Source organism: Neoarius graeffei, chromosome 9 (assembly GCF_027579695.1).
Source record: "Neoarius graeffei isolate fNeoGra1 chromosome 9, fNeoGra1.pri, whole genome shotgun sequence".
NCBI lineage: Eukaryota > Metazoa > Chordata > Actinopteri > Siluriformes > Ariidae > Neoarius > Neoarius graeffei.
The window spans coordinates 56,933,822-56,955,588 of record NC_083577.1 but is presented as its reverse complement, the minus strand read 5'-3'; the positions used below and the strand labels follow the sequence as shown (position 1 = coordinate 56,955,588).

At 43.4% G+C, this 21,767-nt stretch overlaps 1 protein-coding gene across 1 annotated transcript in view; it reads left to right on the top strand.

The window, feature by feature from the left end:
* vwa8 (von Willebrand factor A domain containing 8) overlaps window positions 1-21,767 on the top strand; it is a 195,449-nt gene that overhangs the window by 39,747 nt on the left and 133,935 nt on the right. The window contains exons 13-15 of the mRNA XM_060929893.1: window positions 10,911-11,071; window positions 11,173-11,286; window positions 20,960-21,128. Coding sequence (XP_060785876.1) covers window positions 10,911-11,071; window positions 11,173-11,286; window positions 20,960-21,128 — 444 coding nt within the window. The remainder of the gene's footprint in view (window positions 1-10,910; window positions 11,072-11,172; window positions 11,287-20,959; window positions 21,129-21,767) is intronic.

Here is a 21,767-nt window from a genome sequence, read left to right as displayed (position 1 = left end):
AGGGACTCAAATCCTGCAGTGCCAGACGTGTCCCCCTGCTTAAGCCAGTACATGTCCAGGCCCGTCTGAAGTTTGCTAGAGAGCATTTGGATGATCCAGAAGAGGATTGGGAGAATGTCATATGGTCAAATGAAACCAAAATAGAACTTTTTGGTAAAAACTCAACTTGTCGTGTTTGGAGGAGAAAGAATGCTGAGTTGCATCCAAAGAACACCATACCTACTGTGAAGCATGGGGGTGGAAACATCATGCTTTGGGGCTGTTTTTCTGCAAAGGGACCAGGACGACTGATCCGTGTAAAGAAAAGAATGAATAGGGCCATATATCGTGAGATTTTGAGTGAAAACCTCCTTCCATCAGCAAGGGCATTGAAGATGAAACGTGGCTGGGTCTTTCAGCATGACAATGATCCCAAACACACCGCCCGGGCAATGAAGGAGTGGCTTCGTAAGAAGCATTTCAAGGTCCCGGAGTGGCCTAGCCAGTCTCCAGATCTCCACCCCATAGAAAATCTTTGGAGGGAGTTGAAAGTCCGTGTTGCCCAGCGACAGCCCCAAAACATCACTGCTCTAGAGGAGATCTGCATGGAGGAATGGGCCAAAATACCAGCAACAGTGTGTGAAAACCTTGTGAAGACTTACAGAAAACGTTTGACCTCTGTCATTGCCAACAAAGGGTATATAACAAAGTATTGAGATGAACTTTTGTTATTGACCAAATACTTATTTTCCACCATAATTTGCAAATAAATTCTTTAAAAATCAGACAATGTGATTTTCTGGATTTTTTTTTCTCATTTTGTCTCTCATAGTTGAGGTATACCTATGATGAAAATTACAGGCCTCTCTCATCTTTTTAAGTGGGAGAACTTGCACAATTGGTGACTGACTAAATACTTTTTTGCCCCACTGTATATGGTTATTTCTGCAATATCTAAAAAAAAAAAAAAACCCAGACCATTCTGTGTCTGGGAAGTTATTTAATTTGAGAGGATTCCCTAGCAAATAATGTGCATGAAATCGCTCGCTTCGCGCAGTCATGCAGATGGAGGAAATCCGTGTGCGCATGCGCAGGTCTACTTTCTTCTTTTCCTTCTTCTTTTGGGTTTTACGGCAGCCGGCATCCACAGTGTTGCATTACTGCCATCTACAGGTTTTCCGTTGACCGTGCACTGACGGTTACATCATTCTGTCGCTAAACAAACAGCTGATCACACCGAGGTGCTCGCTGACGGCTGATATTTATTAGTTTGGTCCTGTGTTTGGCCCCAACTTGGATTCGCTGAGAGACTCAGGCAAGCATCCATGCGCCGTGTGCTGGAAAGGGCGTTGGTAGTAATTCCATCTACTGCAGTGGGTGTTCACACTGGGTTCATAAGAAATGTAGTAATGTACATGGCAGGCTGATCTCTGAACCATTGTTCAGGTGCAGCAGATGCCTAGAAACAGCTTGCCCCATCGATGGCATGCCATGCGACCACGTCATGGTTGGTGAACACCGTCTGGATGTGGTGGATTCCTTTTGCTATCTAGGAGATACCATCTGTGCTGGTGGTGGCTGTGAGGCTGCCACAATCACTAGGGTGAGAGCCGCCTGGGGCAAATTCAGGGAACTGCTGCCTATAATGTCTTGCAAGAGCTTGTCATTTCAAACACAGGGTAGGGTGTATGGTAGCTGTGTTAGGGGTGCCATGCTGTACGCCAGTGAGTGCTGGGCCCCTAAGAAGATCGACATGGCAAGGCTGGAGAGAAACGAGCGAGTGATGCTAAGGTGGATGTGCGGTGTCAAACCTGATGATGTTACCAGCGTGAGTGACTTATGCGCAAGGCTCGAGATGGTTGACCTTGTGACTGCTATCAGATGTAAGCGGCTCTGATGGTTTGGACACGTAGAAAGGGCTGAGAGCTGTATTAACACCATAAGGAACATCCAGGTTGATGGGCAGAAAAAAAGGGGTAGGCCACGCAAAACATGGTGTGAAGTGGTCACAAACGATCTAAAGGTGTCCAGCCTCACTGCAAATGACACAACGGACCACACAGCATGGAAAATGAGGGTGAAAGCCTATCATGCAACGTCACACCCAAACTGACGTTAATAGATAGTGAGTGAGTGAGTTTCCTTTCCTTCTCAACATAACGTCTTTTCTTCTTGCTTTCCATTACTGTAGTTGGTCTTTCACGTTTCATTCACATCCTCCATTTTTCTCTCCTGTTTCAAATTTGTATCCCACAATGCCTTCTGTGAACGGGGAAAGCCCACTATGTGATGCATGACGTAGTATGTTGAATTGGGTCATGGTGAAACAGGAAAAAAATCGCGGAGAATTTAAGGCCGCGTGGCTCTAAATTCATTGATTGTTCTATTTAAAAAAAAAAAAACTAAGAAAATTGGAAGTCTGTGATACGAATTCAGTAGGTTTCGGTCCACTAAACAAAAATAATTGGGTGTCAGGGAAAATTCTTTTTATGACCTACACTTGAAAAATCTGAAAGTCCGTCTACCTTTAAAACACACGTCATGTCTTAAAGTAATGATGGATGTCGTTTCTCTTTACTTAGCTGATCGGTTCTTGACAATATGGATTACTACAGTTGTGGAACAGGGCTATTTACTGTATTTTTATTATTTACTATTTACTGTTTGATCTCCAATGTATTAAGAAGGCAAGAAATTGCACTAATAAATTTTTGACGAGGCACCTTTTAATTGAAAAGCATTCCAGGTGACTCCTTCGTGAAGCTGGTTAAGATAATGCCAATAGTGTGCAAAGCATCATCCAGGTAAATGGTGAAGCCTATATTTTAAATAAAATATGAAACTTGTTTTTTTTAACACACAATTCCATATATGTTCTGTATGTTATTTCATAGTTTTGATGTCTTCAGTATTGTTCTACGTACAATGTAGAAAATAGTCAAAATACAGAAAACCCTGTGAATGAGTAGGGGTGTCCAAACTTTTGACTGGTCCTGTATATACAAGACATATGCTTAATCCTACATGATGCTGAGAAAATAAGGATGTGTGCAGTGCAGCAGAACACATCCTTATGACGGAAAGAAGCAGAGAGCAGTCAGAGCACATTACCCCGGTCTTAGCCAAGCGATATTAGTTATGTATTAAAGGAACAGTCCACCGTACTTCCATAATGAAATATGCTCTTATCTGAATTGAGACGAGCTGCTCCGTACCTGTCTGAGCTTTGCGCGACCTCCCAGTCAGTCAGACGCAGTCAGACGCGCTGTCACTCCTGTTCACAATGTAGCTAGGCTCAGTATGGCCAATGGTATTTTTTGGGGCTGTAGTTAGATGCGACCAAACTCTTCCGCGTTTTTCCTGTTTACATAGGTTTATATGACCAGTGATATGAAACAAGTTCAGTTACACAAATTGAAACGTAGTGATTTTCTATGCTATGGAAAGTCCGCACTATAATGACAGGCGTACTAACACCTTCTGCGCGCTTCGGCAGCGCATTGATATCTGAGCTCCGTATCAATGCACTGCCGAAGCGCGCAGAAGGTGTTAGTACGCCTGTCATTATAGTGCGGACTTTCCATAGCATAGAAAATCGCTACGTTTCAATTTGTGTAACTGAACTTGTTTCATATCACTGGTCATATAAACCTATGTAAACAGGAAAAACGCGGAAGAGTTTGGTCGCATCTAACTACAGCCCCAAAAAATACCATTGGCCATGCTGAGCCTAGCTACATTGTGAACAGGAGTGACAGCGCGTCTGACTGCGTCTGACTGACTGGGAGGTCGCGCAAAGCTCGGAGAGGTACGGAGCAGCTCGTCTCAATTCAGATAAGAGCATATTTCATTATGGAAGTACGGTGGACTGTTCCTTTAAGCTCAGTATTAACTATAACGTCCTGCGTATGATGTTTAAAGCTCTGATCGGTTTGCATTCCTACTTAGACTTGAAGTTCTCATCTCATCTCATTATCTGTAGCCGCTTTATCCTGTTCTACAGGGTCGCAGGCAAGCTGGAGCCAATCCCAGCTGACTATGGGTGAAAGGCGGGGTACACCCTGGACAAGTCGCCAGGTCATCACAGGGCTGACACATAGACACAGACAACCATTCACACTCACATTCACACCTACGGTCAATTTAGAGTCACCAGTTAACCTAACCTGCATGTCTTTGGACTGTGGGGAAAACCGGAGCACCCGGAGGAAACCCACGCGGACACGGGGAGAACATGCAAACTCCGCACAGAAAGGCCCTCGCCGGCCACGGGGCTCGAACCCGGACCTTCTTGCTGTGAGGCGACAGCGCTAACCACTACACCACCGTGCCACCCAGACTTTAAGATTTTGGACTGAAAATGAAAAAAGTTATATATGAGTAAATTGATAATTAAAAAAAAATATTATAAAATCAGTTTACACAGCCTGAAGACAAAAGATTGACACTTGGATAGGATGATAGATAAGCTTTAGATGTCAGGTGGAAAATCGCTTTGAATTTTGCACATTGCTGGTACGTAGAGTTTATTTTTGGAGCTTTATGGATGAGTGTTAGTGGTACATGAGCTGCAGACAGAGCTGTTTACTCAGAAATGTTTGGATATGCTGAACAGACCAAAGCGCTGGCTCCGAGAGCAGCCCACTGAGCCTCAGCGCAGTCATGCCAGAGGTAGTTATCCATCCCCGTCATCCAGCTCTCTCCACCAATCAAGCTGGTGGAGGGACAGTCACACCCCCTGATTGGCTGATTCTGACTTCAGCATTTCCATAGACTCATGCAAGAGATGTGAGGGAAGATTTATATTATTTTATTTTATTTTATTTTATTTTATTTTATTTTATTTTATTTTCAGAGCCCAAAATATCCCTAAGTAGCTACTTTTAAAAGATCAGGGTATTTTCTATTTTGAGCCTTGAATGTTATCCTGTCTTTCTCTGAGTAACATTCAGCTCAAGAAGCAGAGCAGTTGTTTCACATAATATGGCGCTACCAAAATATGTAAAGGTGAGGAAAAACAAATGCCGTGGAGCACCAGCATCCAGTCAGTCATCACAAGGAGTTTCTACTTGCATCTCAATCATTTCGAAAGCTCCTCTTGCTGCAGTATTCTTCAGGTGTTCTGGCCTACAGAGCTGGCTGGTGATATGATAATATAATAACAGTATTGTCACAATATGCTTTTCTGAGATATTGCAGCTGTTGTGATGTCTTCTTATAAAATGTTTAAAATGTTTTTAATTCCTACAAACTGACTGAAAGCAAATCGCGTGATGTTACACTTTTGTACTTAAAATGTAGTTACACTTTTTGCACTTCAGGGGGTTGGGAGACTGAAGGGATGGAGACAGACTGTTACTTTGACCGTCGCTTTATTATCCCCCGCTGGCCGAAAGGCCCGAAGGAGGAATTACTTCGTGGTGATTAACGTCCGCCCGTCTTCCCTCCCTCCTGGGAAGGGTGCTCACCTTCTGAAATGAACTCCTCTCACAGTTTTTGGAGGAATTTCACGAAACGTGGCAGGATTCTTTGTTATATATCGGTAATACGCATAGTGTAATTTCGTTAAATTGAGTCACATTTTACCAGAGTTACAGCCCTTGATTAACAAAATTATACTTTGACAATTTCATGAGGGTGCATTTTCCTTCTGAAATCAACTCCTCTTACAATTTGTGGAGGAATTTCACCAAACCTGGCAAAAGGCATTGTTATATGTCGGTAGTACGCATTAGAGGTCTGCGCGGGACAGAATTTTCAGTCCCGCTCCCGCATTGTGCAGTCCCACTCCCGCAAAGAATTATGATTTTCAGTCCCACTCCCGCCCGCGCTTACCATATTTTGTCCCGCTCCCGCCCGCAAATCCCGCATGATGCAGACGTTCGCGTTATTTCTCACGAAAGTTCTTGTCATTGGCTTGGGGAATTAAACATGCTGAGCTTAGCTGAGCTCTCCACTGACCGATCCTTCACCTAGTGCCCGTAGCGAGGGTGCGCATTTGCAGGCGGCATGCGCAGCTGAGGCTTTACAGAGATACCCATTGTGAGCTTCACTAGAGGAGCTCTGCTCTTCTGCCATGATCGGAGATCTCAAACACGGAAGAGCGGAAAGGAATCGGAAACGTACGCGAGATTAGACCACATCCGCAAATTTAGGCATCTTAAAATGTTTTTATTAATGCCAAATAAAATATCCAGCACAAATTATATATGATGGACATAAATTAATAATCTCATCTCATCTCATTATCTCTAGCCGCTTTATCCTGTTCTACAGGGTCGCAGGCAAGCTGGAGCCTATCCCAGCTGACTACGGGCGAAAGGCGGGGTACACCCTGGACAAGTCGCCAGGTCATCACAGGGCTGACACATAGACACAGACAACCATTCACACTCACATTCACACCTACGGTCAATTTAGAGCCACCAGTTAACCTAACCTGCATGTCTTTGGACTGTGGGGGAAACCGGAGCACCCGGAGGAAACCCACGCGGACATGGGGAGAACATGCAAACTCCGCACAGAAAGGCCCTCGCCGGCCACGGGGCTCGAACCCGGACCTTCTTGCTGTGAGGCAACAGCGCTAACCGCTATACCACCGTGCCGCCTAAATTAATAATTTATAAATTTTATTTTAAACACGTTTTTAGTTAGCGGGACTGCAGCTTATCACCTCTCCCGCCCGCTCCCGCATTGTGCACTCGCCCTCCTGCCTGCGCCCGCAATGAGCTTTCAAAATTTGTCCCGTGCCGCACTGCTTTGCGTCGGGTCCCGCGGGAGTGCAGGGCTCTAGTACGCATATTGGTATTTTGTTAAATTCAGTCACATTTTACCAGAGTTGTAGCCCTTGATTAACAACCTTGTACTTTCACAATTTCATGAAGGTGTGTTCGCCTTCTGACATCGACTCCTCTCACAATTTTTGGACGAATTTCTTGAAGCTTGGCAAAAGGCCTTGTTATATGACAGTAATACTCCTATTGCAATTTAATTTCATTTGTGAAACTTTTCCCAGAGTTTTGACCCTTCATTAAATAACTTGTACTTTGACAATTTCATGAGGGTGTACGTTCTTCTGAAATCAACTCCTCTCACAATTTGTGGAGGAATTTCACCAAACTTGGCAAAAGGCTTTGTTATATTACAGTTATACGCATACTAAAATTTTGTGGTTGGTAGAAGAGAGCAACTGGACTTGCTTGAAAAGTCTTGAAGACATTTCGCCTCTCGTCCGAAAGGCATCCTCAGTTCTGTCTGTCTCTGTTCAGTGATGGTCGTTCCAGGTTGACAAAAATGAACGATCCTCTCTGGCTAAGATGTCTGCCAGTTTTCTGGAAGTCCTCTCATACTCCCGCACCAGTCGAAGGGAACTCATCCCAAAGTGCGTAGAAACTTAGCCAGAGAGGATCGTTCATTTTTGTCAACCTGGAACGACCATCACTGAACAGAGACAGACAGAACTGAGGATGCCTTTCGGACGAGAGGCGAAACGTCTTCAAGACTTTTCAAGCAAGTCCAGTTGCTCTCTTCTACCAACCACAGATTACTATGTACCTGGATGACTGAGTATCTTCACAGATATACTAAAATTTTGTTTAATTTGGGCAAATTTCACCAGAGTTATGCCCTTGATTATTAACAAACGTGCACTTTGGCAATTTCATCAAGGTGTGCTTGCGTTCTGAAATCAACTTCCCTCACAATTTTTATCCCCCGCTGGCGGAAAGGCCCAAAAGGGGATTATGTCGTGGCAATGTTCGTCCGTCCCGGGAAGGGTACTCGCCTTCTGAAATCAACTCCTCTCACAATTTTTGGAGGAATTTCTCAAAACTTGGCAGGATTCTTTGTTATATGTCAGTAACATGCATAGTGTAATTTCGTTAAATTGAGTCACATTTTACCAGAGTTACAGCCCTTGATTAACAAAATTATACTTTGACAATTTCATGAGGGTGCGTTTTCCTTCTGAAATCAACTCCTCTCACAGTTTGTGGAGGAATTCCACCAAACCTGGCAAAAGGCATTGTTATATGTCGGTAGTACGCATATTGGTATTTTGTTAAATTCAGTCACATTTTACCAGAGTTGTGGCCCTTGATTAGCAACCTTGTACTTTCACAATTTCATGAAGGTGTGTTCGCCTTCTGACATCGACTCCTCTCACAATTTTTGGACGAATTTCTCGAAGCTTGGCAAAAGGCCTTGTTATATGACAGTAATACTCATATTGCGATTTAATTTCGTTTGTGAAACTTTTCCTAGCGTTTTGACCCTTCATTAAATAACTTGTACTTTGACAATTTCATGAGGGTGTACGTTCTTCTGACATCAACTCCTCTCACAATTTGTGGAGGAATTTCACCAAACTTGGCAGAAGGCTTTGTTATATGACAGTTATACGCATACTGAAATTTTGTTTAATTTGGGCAAATTTCACCAGAGTTATGCCCTTGATTATTAACAAATGTGCACTTTGGCAATTTCATCAAGGTGTGCTTGCGTTCTGAAATCAACTTCCCTCACAATTTTTATCCCCCGCTGGCGGAAAGGCCCAAAGGGGGATTATGTCGTGGCAATGTTCGTCCGTCCATCCCGGGAAGGGTACTCGCCTTCTGAAATCAAGTCCTCTCACAATTTTTGGAGGAATTTCACGAAACTTGGCAGGATTCTTTGTTATATGTCAGTAATACGCATATTGCAATTTCATTCAATTCAGTCGCATTTTACCAGAGTTATGGCATAGTTGCCAGCGGGGGATATTGTGCTTTCAAAGCACTCTTGTTCACTTTACATTCAGATTGCGCTATTCAGCTTCACAGTCTCACTTTGTGAGACACAAAAAAAACCCACGCACAGGCACATATACAGCTGTGTGCTGGATCTTGACTTCTTTCTCTCCGCTCTTGGCTCGCTCTTCCCTCTTTTAAGTCCTCGGGTGTCACTGCAACAGAAGACACACAACAACAGTCATCACTGTTAGCCAGTCCCAGGTGTAATCGTTTTTCCACTCAACTCCCTCATCCTCGTTCTCCATTCACAAACTGACGCTCGACCACGCCTCTGCTTCCACACATTTGTTTTTATATAGATATATATAATCTATAGTTACAAATGTATTATAAATGAATTTATTATAAACAAATTAATTATCACTTATAAAAGTATTAAGAAAACTCTGCTGTATTGCAGGCAGTTTGTGAGTCAACATTCATGATACATGTGTATTGTAGAAATGATTTTGAAAATCGTGATATTTGTCCGATTGCCTACTCTTACTAGGCAGCTCGTGTTTTCGAGGCATGGCTTTGGAAAGGACGCTGAGACACTGTATTTGTTTAATTTAGTCTGAGCCGCAAAACATTGAGTAACCTAAGTTTTAAAAACGCACTCCAGAACAGTATCATCTGGATAATAAATAGATGTTATTCAAATTCCGTCTTAAGAAGTTGTTTTTGAACCATTTATCAAATTCAAGACTTAAATCCTCAGCATTCTTATTCTTTGATCTTGAAAGGCGTACTTTGAAAAATGCTGTGTGTGATTTAGCACATCACCCACGCACAAAAAAAAAAAAAAACCCACCCACGAACCCACTCTGTCTCTAAAGAGCGTGTGAATATACCACTGTTATTTTGAAGCCAGTTACACAGGCTATGAGAAGCAGAGGGTAAGCACGATTGCCACAGGTAGTAAATTTCTGGTGCCCATGTGTATAAGTGTATGTGTGCGGTTAAGTGAGTCTGTGTGTAAGCTGTGGAATGCTGGGAATTTGTTGGCTCAGTCTGAAGCGAGCAGGAAAAGGAAGCAGCCTGTGCATCATGCTGTGGATATTTTTAGCTCGTGCAGGTCAGGGGTCCCAGCGTCCGGGGGAAAAAAAGGAATTTTTCTGCAATAATTCATCACAAAAACACACTTTTGAGCCTTTTCTCATTTCTTGTTACTCGTTTCTTGTTTCCATAGCACCCTGCTTGTCCCTAATCACATGTAGTGATTTAGCTTGCAGTATGAAGCTCAAATAGTTTGTAAATACTAATCCCCATGGCCTGGTGCCGTAATTTGCCTTGTGTGACTGTTTACACTTAAACAAATTCTTCGTACTTAAATGGTAGCTTTAATATAAGATGTATAGCATTATGTAACTGATTTTTAATTATTTCCTGCATTTGGTAGTTTTCCTTGGAAAGGCTTACTAGGAGGCACTATCTTCTTTTTTTTTTTTCTCTTAACATATTTTCTTTAAACTTTAATGTGAGATGTACAGCGTTATGCAAATGACTTTCCTGCATTTGTGAGCTATTCCAAGAAAAATGCATATTAAGAGGCGCTTCTTATTCCACCTTCACAACTGAATTCTTTGAAACAAAATTAAACGAAGCTCACTATGTTTTGACGTTGTCAGCCGTTAACAACAAAACAGCAAATTATGGATAACTGCTAGCTTTTAATGTTGTATGTTATGAAGATAATGCAAATTGTTATTTTCTCTCTTATTCTTTAAAGCGGGGCGGCACGGTGGTGTAGTGGTTAGCGCTGTCGCCTCACAGCAAGAAGGTCCGGGTTCGAGCCCCGGGGCCGGCGAGGGCCTTTCTGTGCGGAGTTTGCATGTTCTCCCCGTGTCCGCGTGGGTTTCCTCCGGGTGCTCCGGTTTCCCCCACAGTCCAAAGACATGCAGGTTAGGTTAACTGGTGACTCTAAATTGACCGTAGGTGTGAATGGTTGTCTGTGTCTATATGTCAGCCCTGTGATGACCTGGCGACTTGTCCAGGGTGTACCCCGCCTTTCGCCCGTAGTCAGCTGGGATAGGCTCCAGCTTGCCTGCGACCCTGTAGAACAGGATAAAGCGGCTAGAGATAATGAGATGAGATGAGATTCTTTAAAGCAGCTTGGTATTGTTCACACATGGTTGCACTCATCACATGTGTATGTGGCAGGATATGACTGCACGGGACCTGCTCCAGCAGCGCTACACACTGCCTAATGGTGACACAGCCTGGAGGGCCTCTCCGCTGGTCAGCGCAGCGCAGGAGGGCAAGCTGGTGCTGCTGGATGGCATCCATCGGGTTAACCTGGGAACTCTGGCAGTGCTATCCAGGCAAGCCTAATATGGGTTTATTAGCTTATTTATTGATTTTGGATAAGCTACAAACAGGTAGAAGTGGTGCTGTGATTGAAATGTGTGCGATCTCCATGCAGGCTGCTGCACGATCGGGAGCTGGCTCTGTATGATGGAACTCGGCTACTGAGGTGGGACCGTTATCTCACCATGAAAGAAGCGCTCCAGCTCACTGACCATGAGCTGCAGGAGAGGTACCGCGTCCTCCACATCACATCCTAGCCCAACATGCCTGTAATGGTTTACGGTGTACTCCAGACATGCACGGTTCTGAAGAAAACGCACATGATTTACAGTCAGATTTCATTTTAAACAATTGGAGGCCAGCATACATTTTTGGTTTTCAGTTAATTGCAGCACTGCTTGTAGAGAAAGGTGTGAACTCTGCAGTTCTGTGTTCCACCGTTTTACGACCTGACAGACTGTCATACATGCTCCCAGTGGGAACAACAGCCTGTGTTAGCACATGTGATTACGTCAATGGCAAGGTGTTATGAGGGTGTGGGTGTGTGTGTGAGAGAGAGAGGGAGTCTGGTTCTCTGCTCATGAGCTCATACTAATCAACACCTCCAAGAGTGCTTTGCTCAACTTTGAATGAGATTCTCACTTGACGCATTTGGAAAATGTAGAAGTCTATGAAGTGACATCCATTAGATGTCTGTATTTTGCTTCCAAAACAGTATGAAAATGTGAAATGTATTTGAACACCGATATTCATTCGCACGGCCAGTCAGAATGCTTGAACACCGAGAGTTTCTTGTAATGTTTTATTCCACTTTATACTACAGCACCGCTGAATTCTCAAATCCGATGAGTCAAAAGGTGTTGATTTAATCCCCTGTAACAGTAGCTCTGCACATTTTCGAATTAATGCACTCCTTCTCAAACGTTATCGTTTCTATAGCAACAACTCGTTCACAGGGCTGGATTCTCCACATAATCTAACCCTACTGATAAATGGTTAAAAAATGTAGAGTTGTTTATGGAAGCTGTATAATTGTTATTTTATCCACATTCACTGGGTATGAGCAATCGCGTGCTCTGATATCAGTTCATACAGTGTCTTGCAAAAGTTTTCATCCCCCTCGGTGTTTGTCCTGTTTTGTCGCATTACAAGCTGGAATTAAAATGGAGTTTTGGAGGGTTAGCACCATTTGATTTACACAACATGCCTACAACTTTAAAGGTGCACTTTTTTTTTTAATTGTGACACCAACAGTAATTAAGATGAAAAAACAGAAATCTGGAGTGTGCATAAGTATTCACCCCCTTTCGTATGAAACCCCTAAATAAGAGCTGGTCCACCCAATTCACTTCATAAGTCACATAATTAGTTGATTAAGATCCACCTGTGTCCAATCAAAGTGTCACGTGATCTGTCACATGATGTCTGTATCAATCAACCAACCTGTTCTGGAAGGACCCTGACTCTGCAACACTACTAAACAAGCAACATGAAAACCAAGGAGCCTCCAAACAGGTCAGAGACAACGTTGTGAAGAAGTATGGATCAGGGTTGGGTTATAAAAAATATCCCAAACTTTGAATATCCCACGGAGCACCATTAAATCCATTCCAGCAACATGGAAAGAATATGGCACCACTGCAAACCTGACAAGAGAAGGCCGCCCACCAAAACTCACAGACCGGGCAAGGAGGGCATTAATCAGAGATGCAACAAAAACGCCAAAGATAACACTGAAGGATCTGCAAAGATCCACAGTGGAGATGGGAGTATCTGTCCATAGGACCACTTTAAGCCGTACACTCCACAGAGTCGGGCTTTATGGAAGAGTGGCCAGAAAAAAGTAATTGCTTAAAAAAATCACGTTTGGAGTTTGCCCAACAGCATGTGGCAGACTCCCCAAACACATGGAAGAAGAATGTCTTGTCAAACGAGACTAAAATTGATCTTTTTGGCCATCATGGGAAACGCCATATGTGGTGCAAACCCAGCACTAACAGTAACTAACACTGTATACTGTGAGTAGAGAAAAACAAAGTGGCGGAGCGTGTTGCTGAATCAACCGAGGATCAAATAAAAACTCTACTTGAAAACAAAACTACAAAAAAAAAAGCAACAAAATACGGAATGAAAGTATCTGATGGTAAGAACGCATCTTTTTTTATTTTTCAAGAATTATTATTATAGCATTTTTCACAAATTGCTACGGTCATTTCGCCGGTTTGTTTACATTCTAAGCGGAAATGATTTTGTCGGATGGTTTGTGTAAAGTTTTTTTTATTTATCGAATTTGCAGGAAATAAAAATGCTCCGTTTCTCAAAATCCAGTGAATGTGGATAGAACAAAACAGTTATTCCACTCAGTCTTATTGTACATGGCTTATAGCCGATCAGCTCATGTATAAGTCGACTTCATGGAATGACTTAAATATTCTGAAGACATTTATTGAATATTTATGGAAGGAGGTTCGAAAGGTGTCTGTGCCTTTTCCATCATGGGAAAATCTTCAGGACCATGGATTTTCACTTTTCAGTAAAATGACAAGCTGCATTTTTTTTTTTTACTTGTTAACTTCAAGAGAAAGAATAAAAAGAAGTTGGTGAAGGAACAAGGGTTTATAGCTGCTATGAGTGATAACAGGAACTATCTTGTTTCACAGACGTTCCACAATAAGAAATTTAAAAATATGACGATTTAAAAAGAACAATTAAAAACACAGCATGCATTTCTTTAATGAGTTAAATATTACAGACAAATTACAGTGGCATAAGAGGAATAAAGCACCACAGAAAATTCCCCATTTTGGGATGCTAACAGCTTCAGGCTGGGCCACATCACACAAACCCACCTTTGATTATTTTACTATACCTAATCTACTAGAACTATAATGTATACTCATCAGCCACTTTAATAGGAACTTGTTCTTGATCCTAAGATTCCTGTTCTCGGCTGGCAGGAGTGGAACCCAATGTGGTCTTCTGCTGTAGCATGCTGAGATGCTTTTCTGCTCACCACGGTTGTAAAGAGTTACTATATCCTTCCTGGCAGCTTGAACTGATCTGGCCATTTTCCTCTGACCTCTCTTATCAACAAGGCGTTTCCACCCACAGAACTGTCACTCACTTGATGTTTTTTTTGTTTGTTTGTTTTTTGCACCATTCTGTGTAAACTCTAGAGACTGTTGTGTGTGTGAAAACCCCAGGAGATCAGCAGTTTCTGAAATCCTCAAACCAGTCCATCTGGCTCAAACCAACACCCACACCACAGTGAAAGTCACAGAGATCACAATTTTCCCATTCTGATGTTTGACATGAACATTAACTGAGGTGGGGTTTACATTAGACCGTATCAGCGGATCATCAAATTAACGTTTTTAAAATGATTAGCGTGCACACAGCAACACCAATACACGATTCGCGTGCACACAGCAACACCAATACACGGATACGCTCGGCTCCGCAGGCATCCTGCGCTCCAAATCACTCCGCCCTGAACAGCGAGTGCCCTCTGGAGGGTGCGCACTCCGGCCCTGCGCAGCTCACAGAGCGCGCGAGTGTAGTGCACGAGCAGTGATTCGGGACTGAGCCGCTGTGTGTGTGATCTCAGTGCATATCACTTACCACTTGCAAGTGGAAGGATGGCAAGCCTAAAGACAATCATAACTACACAATGGGCAGTATTTGCATCAGTATTTGCAGTATTTTCATACTTTTATACTCTTTAATGAAAGGTGATACAAGGCGGAAGTCCGCGCCGTTTTTCAGCAGTCGCGTCACATGACCAACGCCAGCGAATCAGGAAGGTGGATGTCACAGTGACATTGTCCAATGACGACGCCAGCTAGAGCTCAGCACAGCGTATCCGCGTATTCTCAATGTTTACACAGCACCGGACCACACACGATCTGGATTGAATACGTTTACCCTGGCGGATTCCCGTTTCCCGGCGTTTCCAGGCGTTTTAATGTAAACGGACAGTGTATCCGCGAAGAAAACGAGACAGATACGGTCTAATGTAAACTTGGCCTGAAGCTCTTGATTTGTATCTGCATGATTTGATGCATTGTGCTGCCGTCAAGGGATCGGCTGATTAGAGAACTGCAGAAAGCAGCAGGTATATGAGCAGCAGGTGTTCCTAATAAAGTGGCTGGTGAGTGTATAGTATTAGTTTACTTTATGCTATAGCCTTATTCCTTACTTAGTCATGTTTATCGCCACAGACCAAATAAAAGTATATTAAGAATATCAGTTAGACAAGGATAGATTAAAACTTACGATCAGATCAGGCTGGAAATGAGTGTTATTAAAGATGGAAACACTTGAAGGGTAAACCTATTAAGCCTCATAAAGTGTGCAAGTATTAACCGTGAAACATAAATATGTGGTGTGCTACGAGTGTCTAATTACAGTGATAAAGGCCCAATTAATTTGGATCGAGATAGATCCCATAAAATGGTAATTTCTGACATTTCTCAATTAGTAATAAACCTTTCTCAGTTCACCGAAAATTATTCCTTTGATAGAATTTCAAAGTTTAGAGTATTTAAAATAGATGACTGGCAGTGTAGTGTTTGTGTATATTTAGTTTCTTCATGGCTATATATTTTATTTCTTCTGAAGCACAGAGCACATAGCCCAGTGGCTCATGTGCTCGAAGAGAGTGTCTGAATTGTCCTGATAGCTCAATGGCTCCTTAAAGAACAGAGCCATGTCTGAGGTGTTGATTAACTCCTGTTGACGTCACCCTCATAGAGAGTGTCTGTCTCTGACCAGCAATTAAACACACATCCACTATAAAAATGTCTGGTGTCAAGCCTGAGAGAGTGGGCTCTAAATTAAAGTCAGGACTCGGTGTCTGGGTAAAACACTGACGCTCGATGAGATGCATTTCAGTCCATAACAATGGGTGCTTTCATCTCTCACCACAATAACAGGAAACTGCCCACCAGAAAGGCCAGCGTATTTTATACTGAGGGGGTTGAGTTATAGGACTGTCATGGGTGGCGAGTTATTTGTGTCTGTTTTACTTGCCTTCAGATAAGAAATATAAAATGGTTCAGAAGTGCAACAGCTCGTTTAATGGGGAGTTAATTATCTGCTGGTGAAGTGCTCCTGTTTTGCGCTTCACTCACCACATTTTTGCATTGATTTGATGAAATAATAAGATTGAAGCAGCATGACTCCGTGATGAGTTGTCTAACTTTCCTGCTATGGTATGTTTAATGCTACATTGTCACATTGACCAATCTTTTTGAACAAATTGCTTATGGTATTATTATTCAGTCCAGTTATTTGTTTTTGCCTGTGTGGACTGAACAGAAGTGGAAATTCACTATAGCAGATTCACAATGTTTATATGATTGAACTTCTGGCCTATTATTTAAAAAAAAAAAAAGCTGATGTTTATATGGGCTCATCACAGTTCCCTCTTTACCGCGACGTCTCCACATTTCATCACTGAGGGAAGGTTGTAAACCTTCAGCCCACAGAATCGGCACTGGATATATGCTGCTGCTGGAACTCCACCTAGACGGGCAGGAAGGATGTTTGCGGTGGCCCGTCTGAGGCTGAAATAAAGCCTCTTCCTCTTCCTGTCTTTCGAGTCGGCATCCCAGTCTGTACTTCATGTGGTTCCAGTACTGCTCTTAATTAACACATACACATGCGCACTCACACACATCACTCCTTCCAGCCCCGTTAATGAATGAACCTACCATGCTGGGCTGTCTAGCCAGACAGGGAGGCAGAGAGGAGACTGACCTAATGCCATGCTTCATATTAAAAGAACACACTGAAGGCTCCCAGTCCCTCAGTTTACGGTGCCTTGAGTACTTGTTAGTTTTATTATACCCAGTTAGTTCCTTCATTCCATGGATGGATAGGTTTAGAGAAAACTGCTGCCCAGTGCTTTATTATTTTTGAAATTCATGTTAGTGTTGCACCTGTGTGTTTCCATTGCAACACAATAAAATGTGCAGGAAACACAATTAGGCCGGTCTCAGGCATGAGGAATAGTATGGTGTTGCTAGGCAACAGCAGGAGGCGACAGTCCCATTGACGATGATATAATAGTGAGGGGTTTTGTGTCTCACTTTCTTTCCGCCCCCTACCTCTGTCAGTTGTAGTTTCTGTCTATGACATGCAGGATCCTCCTCTGTTTATAAATAGACAAAGCTGTCCAGTGCGATTAGGAGGAAATGTGACCAGGAACCACCAAGAACCATAGTATTGTCAGCTGCAAACCCTCAGCTATGACAAAGAAATACTTTACATGGACATGTTCTTGTTTCCCGGGTGCCAGCAGACATCAAAGGCCTGGTACATAGCTGAATGTAAGGCTTTAGGAGCACGCATGTAATCAAAGTACAAGCAGTTGGTTATTAGGCTGAGTGAATCTAAATTCTGCCTTTTATCAGCAATTCTACTTAATCCATCTATCCATTTTGGCATATCACTACAGTGATGTGGCCACTTTGACGGCTTCAGCCATCAAAGTCTCTGGGAACATTACAGTAGTGGTTTCCTGTTGCCTTCTACCGGATTGTTATAGAGGTTTTCTCCTCTCAACCATCCACACATACATTCATACCTACGGTCAATTTAGAGCCACCAATTAGCCTAACCTGCATGTCTTTGGACTGTGGGGGAAACCCATGCAGACACGGGGAGAACATGCAAACTCCACACGGAGGCTTGAACCCAGAACCTTCTTGCTGTGAGGCGACAGTGCTAACCACTACACCACCGTGCCGCCATACTACTTAATAGGTCATTAAAATATTAAAAGATACTGTTGCATCCTTTAAAAGCTTTGTAAAATTCACTTTCCTAGGTCAACGTGATGTGTACATTAAGTTGCACTGTAGGTAAGTCATTGTGCTAAATTTGGTGACCGTTCTTGTCCAGGTATCATTCTTGCTGAACAGAGACAGATGGGTGGAGCTAGAAGTAGTGCAGATCATTGAACGGTCAAACACAATTGTTCTGATCATGTCTGAGAATGGCTCTTCTAATGGACAGTACTTCAGTTCTGAGGTGGATTCTGCAAAAGCCTTGTAACGCTAAGAGCGTCTTAACTAGGAGAGAGAGGGTTCATTGTGCTGCTTGTTCAACCATTTAATGAGGATCTTTGTGCTGCGATGCTTTTGGGACACTCGGCACTGTACTTTTAATAAGCGCAGGGGCTTTCTGCAAATCGTATGTGTTCTGGTCCCACTGGAAGGCAATATCAAAATATTTATCAGAAAATGAAAGGTTCTAGATTCCTTTTTTTCTTCGGTTCCCTTCCTAGTCATGGTGTTTGCTCAATACATAGGGTATAATCATGGCTTGGCCTTGCAAACAAAGATTTGTGATAGGGGCTGTCCACGTCTCCTACAGACGTGCTCGTGGCTAAAGAGTCCTATGCGAAATAAACAGGCACGACCACACAGGCTGCAGGGTAGGGACTGGTCAGGAATAGGAGCTGTGGATTGCCTGGCTTTCCTCCTTGCTCGCTTGTCCTCGAGGCTGGCACGACGGGTGTTCTCAAAGGATGTAACTGTGTTGTGCACAGTACTTCTCCAGCAGTCTCGGTCAGTGGCTAGGGAGGACCAGTGAGTGGGGCTGATGTTGCAGTCCTGGAGGGAAGCCTTGAGTAAGTCTTTAAACTGCTTCTTGGGGGCTCCTATGTTTCTGTAACCTGATGATAGCTCACCATAAAGGACGATCTTGGGCAGGCGGTGGTCCTCCATCCTGGACACATGGCCTGCTCAATGAAGCCTGGACTTCAGAAGCATAGATTCAATGCTGGTGAGTCCTGCCTACTGAAGGACTTCAGTGTTGGTGACAAAGTCACTCCAGTGGATGTTAAGGATGGAACGGAGGCAGTACTGGTGAAAGCGCTCGAGGAGATGCTTATGTCACTGAAAGGCGATCCACGACTTCGAGTCGTACAACAGTGTAGTCAGCACGGCAGCACGGTAGACACTAACTTTGGTGTTCTTCTTCAGGTCCTTGTTATTCCAGACTCGTTTGTAGAGCCGGCCGAAGGCTCTGTTCGCTTTTGCCAGTCTGTTTTTACTTCTGTAAAGCACATTGAACTGCCATTGTGTATGAAATGTGCTATATAAATAAACTTGCCTTGCCTTGTTGTCAATTTCTTTGTCGATCTTTGCTTCTGCAGAGATTGTGCACCCAAGGTCGGTGAACTGCTGAATAGCTTTCAGCTCAGACTGGTTGATGGTAATGTGGGGTGGTTGGTACTATTGATTTGGCGCAGGCTGATGGAGGACTTCGGTCTTTTTTAGGCTGGCTTCTAAGCCGAAGAGTTGGGCAGCTTCTGCAAAGCAGGTCACTAAGCGTTGCATGACTGACTCGGTATGGGCAACAAGAGCAGCAGCAGCGAACATCCATGCTGCACAGTGGGCTTTGAGCTTGGAAAGTTGGGCCATTGCCTTTAGGGCATCATAGAAACCCTTGTGGTTTCCTCTGTCAGTGCACAGCTGAGTCCTCTTGGCAAGGTTGGACCATCACTGATTCTGGATCTCTTGAAGCTTGTGCTGGAGATTGCTACAGGCGAGGCGGAAGTCTGCTTTCTTCTTGGGACAGTCTGGCTGAGCAAGGTGGGCTTGATGGGCTGAACGGTTCTTTGACAGTAGCTCTTGGACTGCTTGGTTGTTTTCATCAAACCAGTCCAGGTTTTTCCTGGAGGTATATCCCAGAACTTCTTTGGAAGCTTGCAGAATAAAGTACTTTAGGTGTTCCCAGCATCCTTCTGGGGAAGAGTCAAGGGAGTCATTCTCGCCTTCAAGCTTGGTTTGCAAACTTGCCTGGAAGTCAGCTTTCACTTCAGCTGATTGGAGACTGGTGACCTTGATCTTCCTAGCGGGCACGCCTCTTCTCTTCAGTTTAGACTTGAATTTGAGGTTCAGTTTGCAGCGGACAAGGCGACGGTCAGCTTGGCGTTCAGCACTAGGCATCACTCTGGTTTGCAAGATGTCTTGGAGGTTGCGTTGACACACTAGGACGTAGTCAATGAGGTGCCAATGTTTTGAACGAGGATGCATCCAGGTTGTTTTGTGCCTGTCCTTCTGCTGGAAGATGGTGTTTGCAATGACAAGCTGCTGTTCTGCGCAGAATTCCGAAAGCAAACGTCCGTTGTTGTTGCGGTTGCCAATGCCATACTTGCCAAGAATTCCTTTCCAGGTTACCGAGTCACTGCCAACCCTGGCATTGAAGTCTCCAAGGATGATGACTTTATCATCCGCAGGGACTTGCTGTAGAATGCTACGCAAATCAGCATAAAATTTGTCTTTGTCTGCTGGGTCTGCTTGAACAATTGGGGTATGTATACTAATAAGTGTGATGTTGTGCTTGTGTTGAAGCGGAAGTCGCAGGGAGATGATGCGGGCTGAATGCCCTCTGGGTAGATCTATGGGGTATAATATGGAGGTGCTATACACCCAACCTAGAATTGCATTTGAGATTCAGCCATAGACTGTTTTTGTTGTGTTTGTAGATAATTTGGCCAAGTTTGCACTTAGTTATCTGTGTGATTTTACTACACTTAAAGTATTGACACATTTGGCTTCTTTTGTGCACAGGGGTATTGTCATGCTGGAACAATTTTGGGCTAGGCCTCCTAGTTCCAATGAAGGGAAATCTTAATGCTACAACATACAAATACATTTTAGACAAATAAATACTTTCTTTGTCTCAAAAGCCACATATGGATGTGAAGTTCAGGCGTCCACATACCTTTAGCCATATAGTGTATTTCGTGACTCATGAAATACATATGATGTGACGTGCATGTCTGGCACATCCACTGACTGAATTTGAAGCCTCCGTATAATTCACATCGTGTCTTAATTGCCTAAGAATAACTAGCTCATCTTTTTGCTGCTTTCCTTCTCACACAGGCGTATCTTTCCCATCCATCCTTCATTCCGGGTTATTGCGTTGGCTGAGCCACCAGTGGCAGGCAGCAGTTCTCAGCAGTGGCTCAACCCTGAGCTCCTCACCATGTTCTTCTTCCATGCAGTCAGACCTCTTGCCAAGGTGGAGGAGGCGGCAGTTATCCATGGAATGGTCTGTACACAGTCACTGACTCTACAAGCAGTGTCAAACTTAACGCTGTTTTGTATTTGATTACAGAGAAATGTTCCACATTCATGTTCTTTTCAGCTGTCATTGTTCTTGCACCATTGTTTTCTTTATTCACCTTCACTATAGGACACCTCCCACCTTTTCTTTATTCTCTACACCCGAATGGAAATTCACTCCCTGCCAAGGTTTTCAGCTGTCAAAGGCATGTGTAGAGCATACGGAACGGCGCTTGCCATATTTCCATGGTGTTATTTTACTGCCAAAATTCAAAAGAACATTTAATCCATATGCAGGATTCCTTCTGCTGCTGTTCATTTCTTTTGGTTTTATACCAAATTCGCTTCCAGACTCAGTCTGTTGCGCTTGAGCATGGATTTGCTTTGGTGACACACAAGATTACACTGATTTTTGTTCAGGATTACACTGCTCTTGTGTAAACTGTATGTGCTTAAATTCATTCTGTTTGTTTTTGCTGTCAGATTTACTCCTTCAGGCTTGAGTAAAGTTTTCAATAAACTTTACTGTTAAAAGTCATCCACCAAAAAAAGACTGGGCTTCCAGTTTAGCCCACTTAAATTATTACTGAGTTCAGTTATCTCATTATCTCTAGCCGCTTTATCC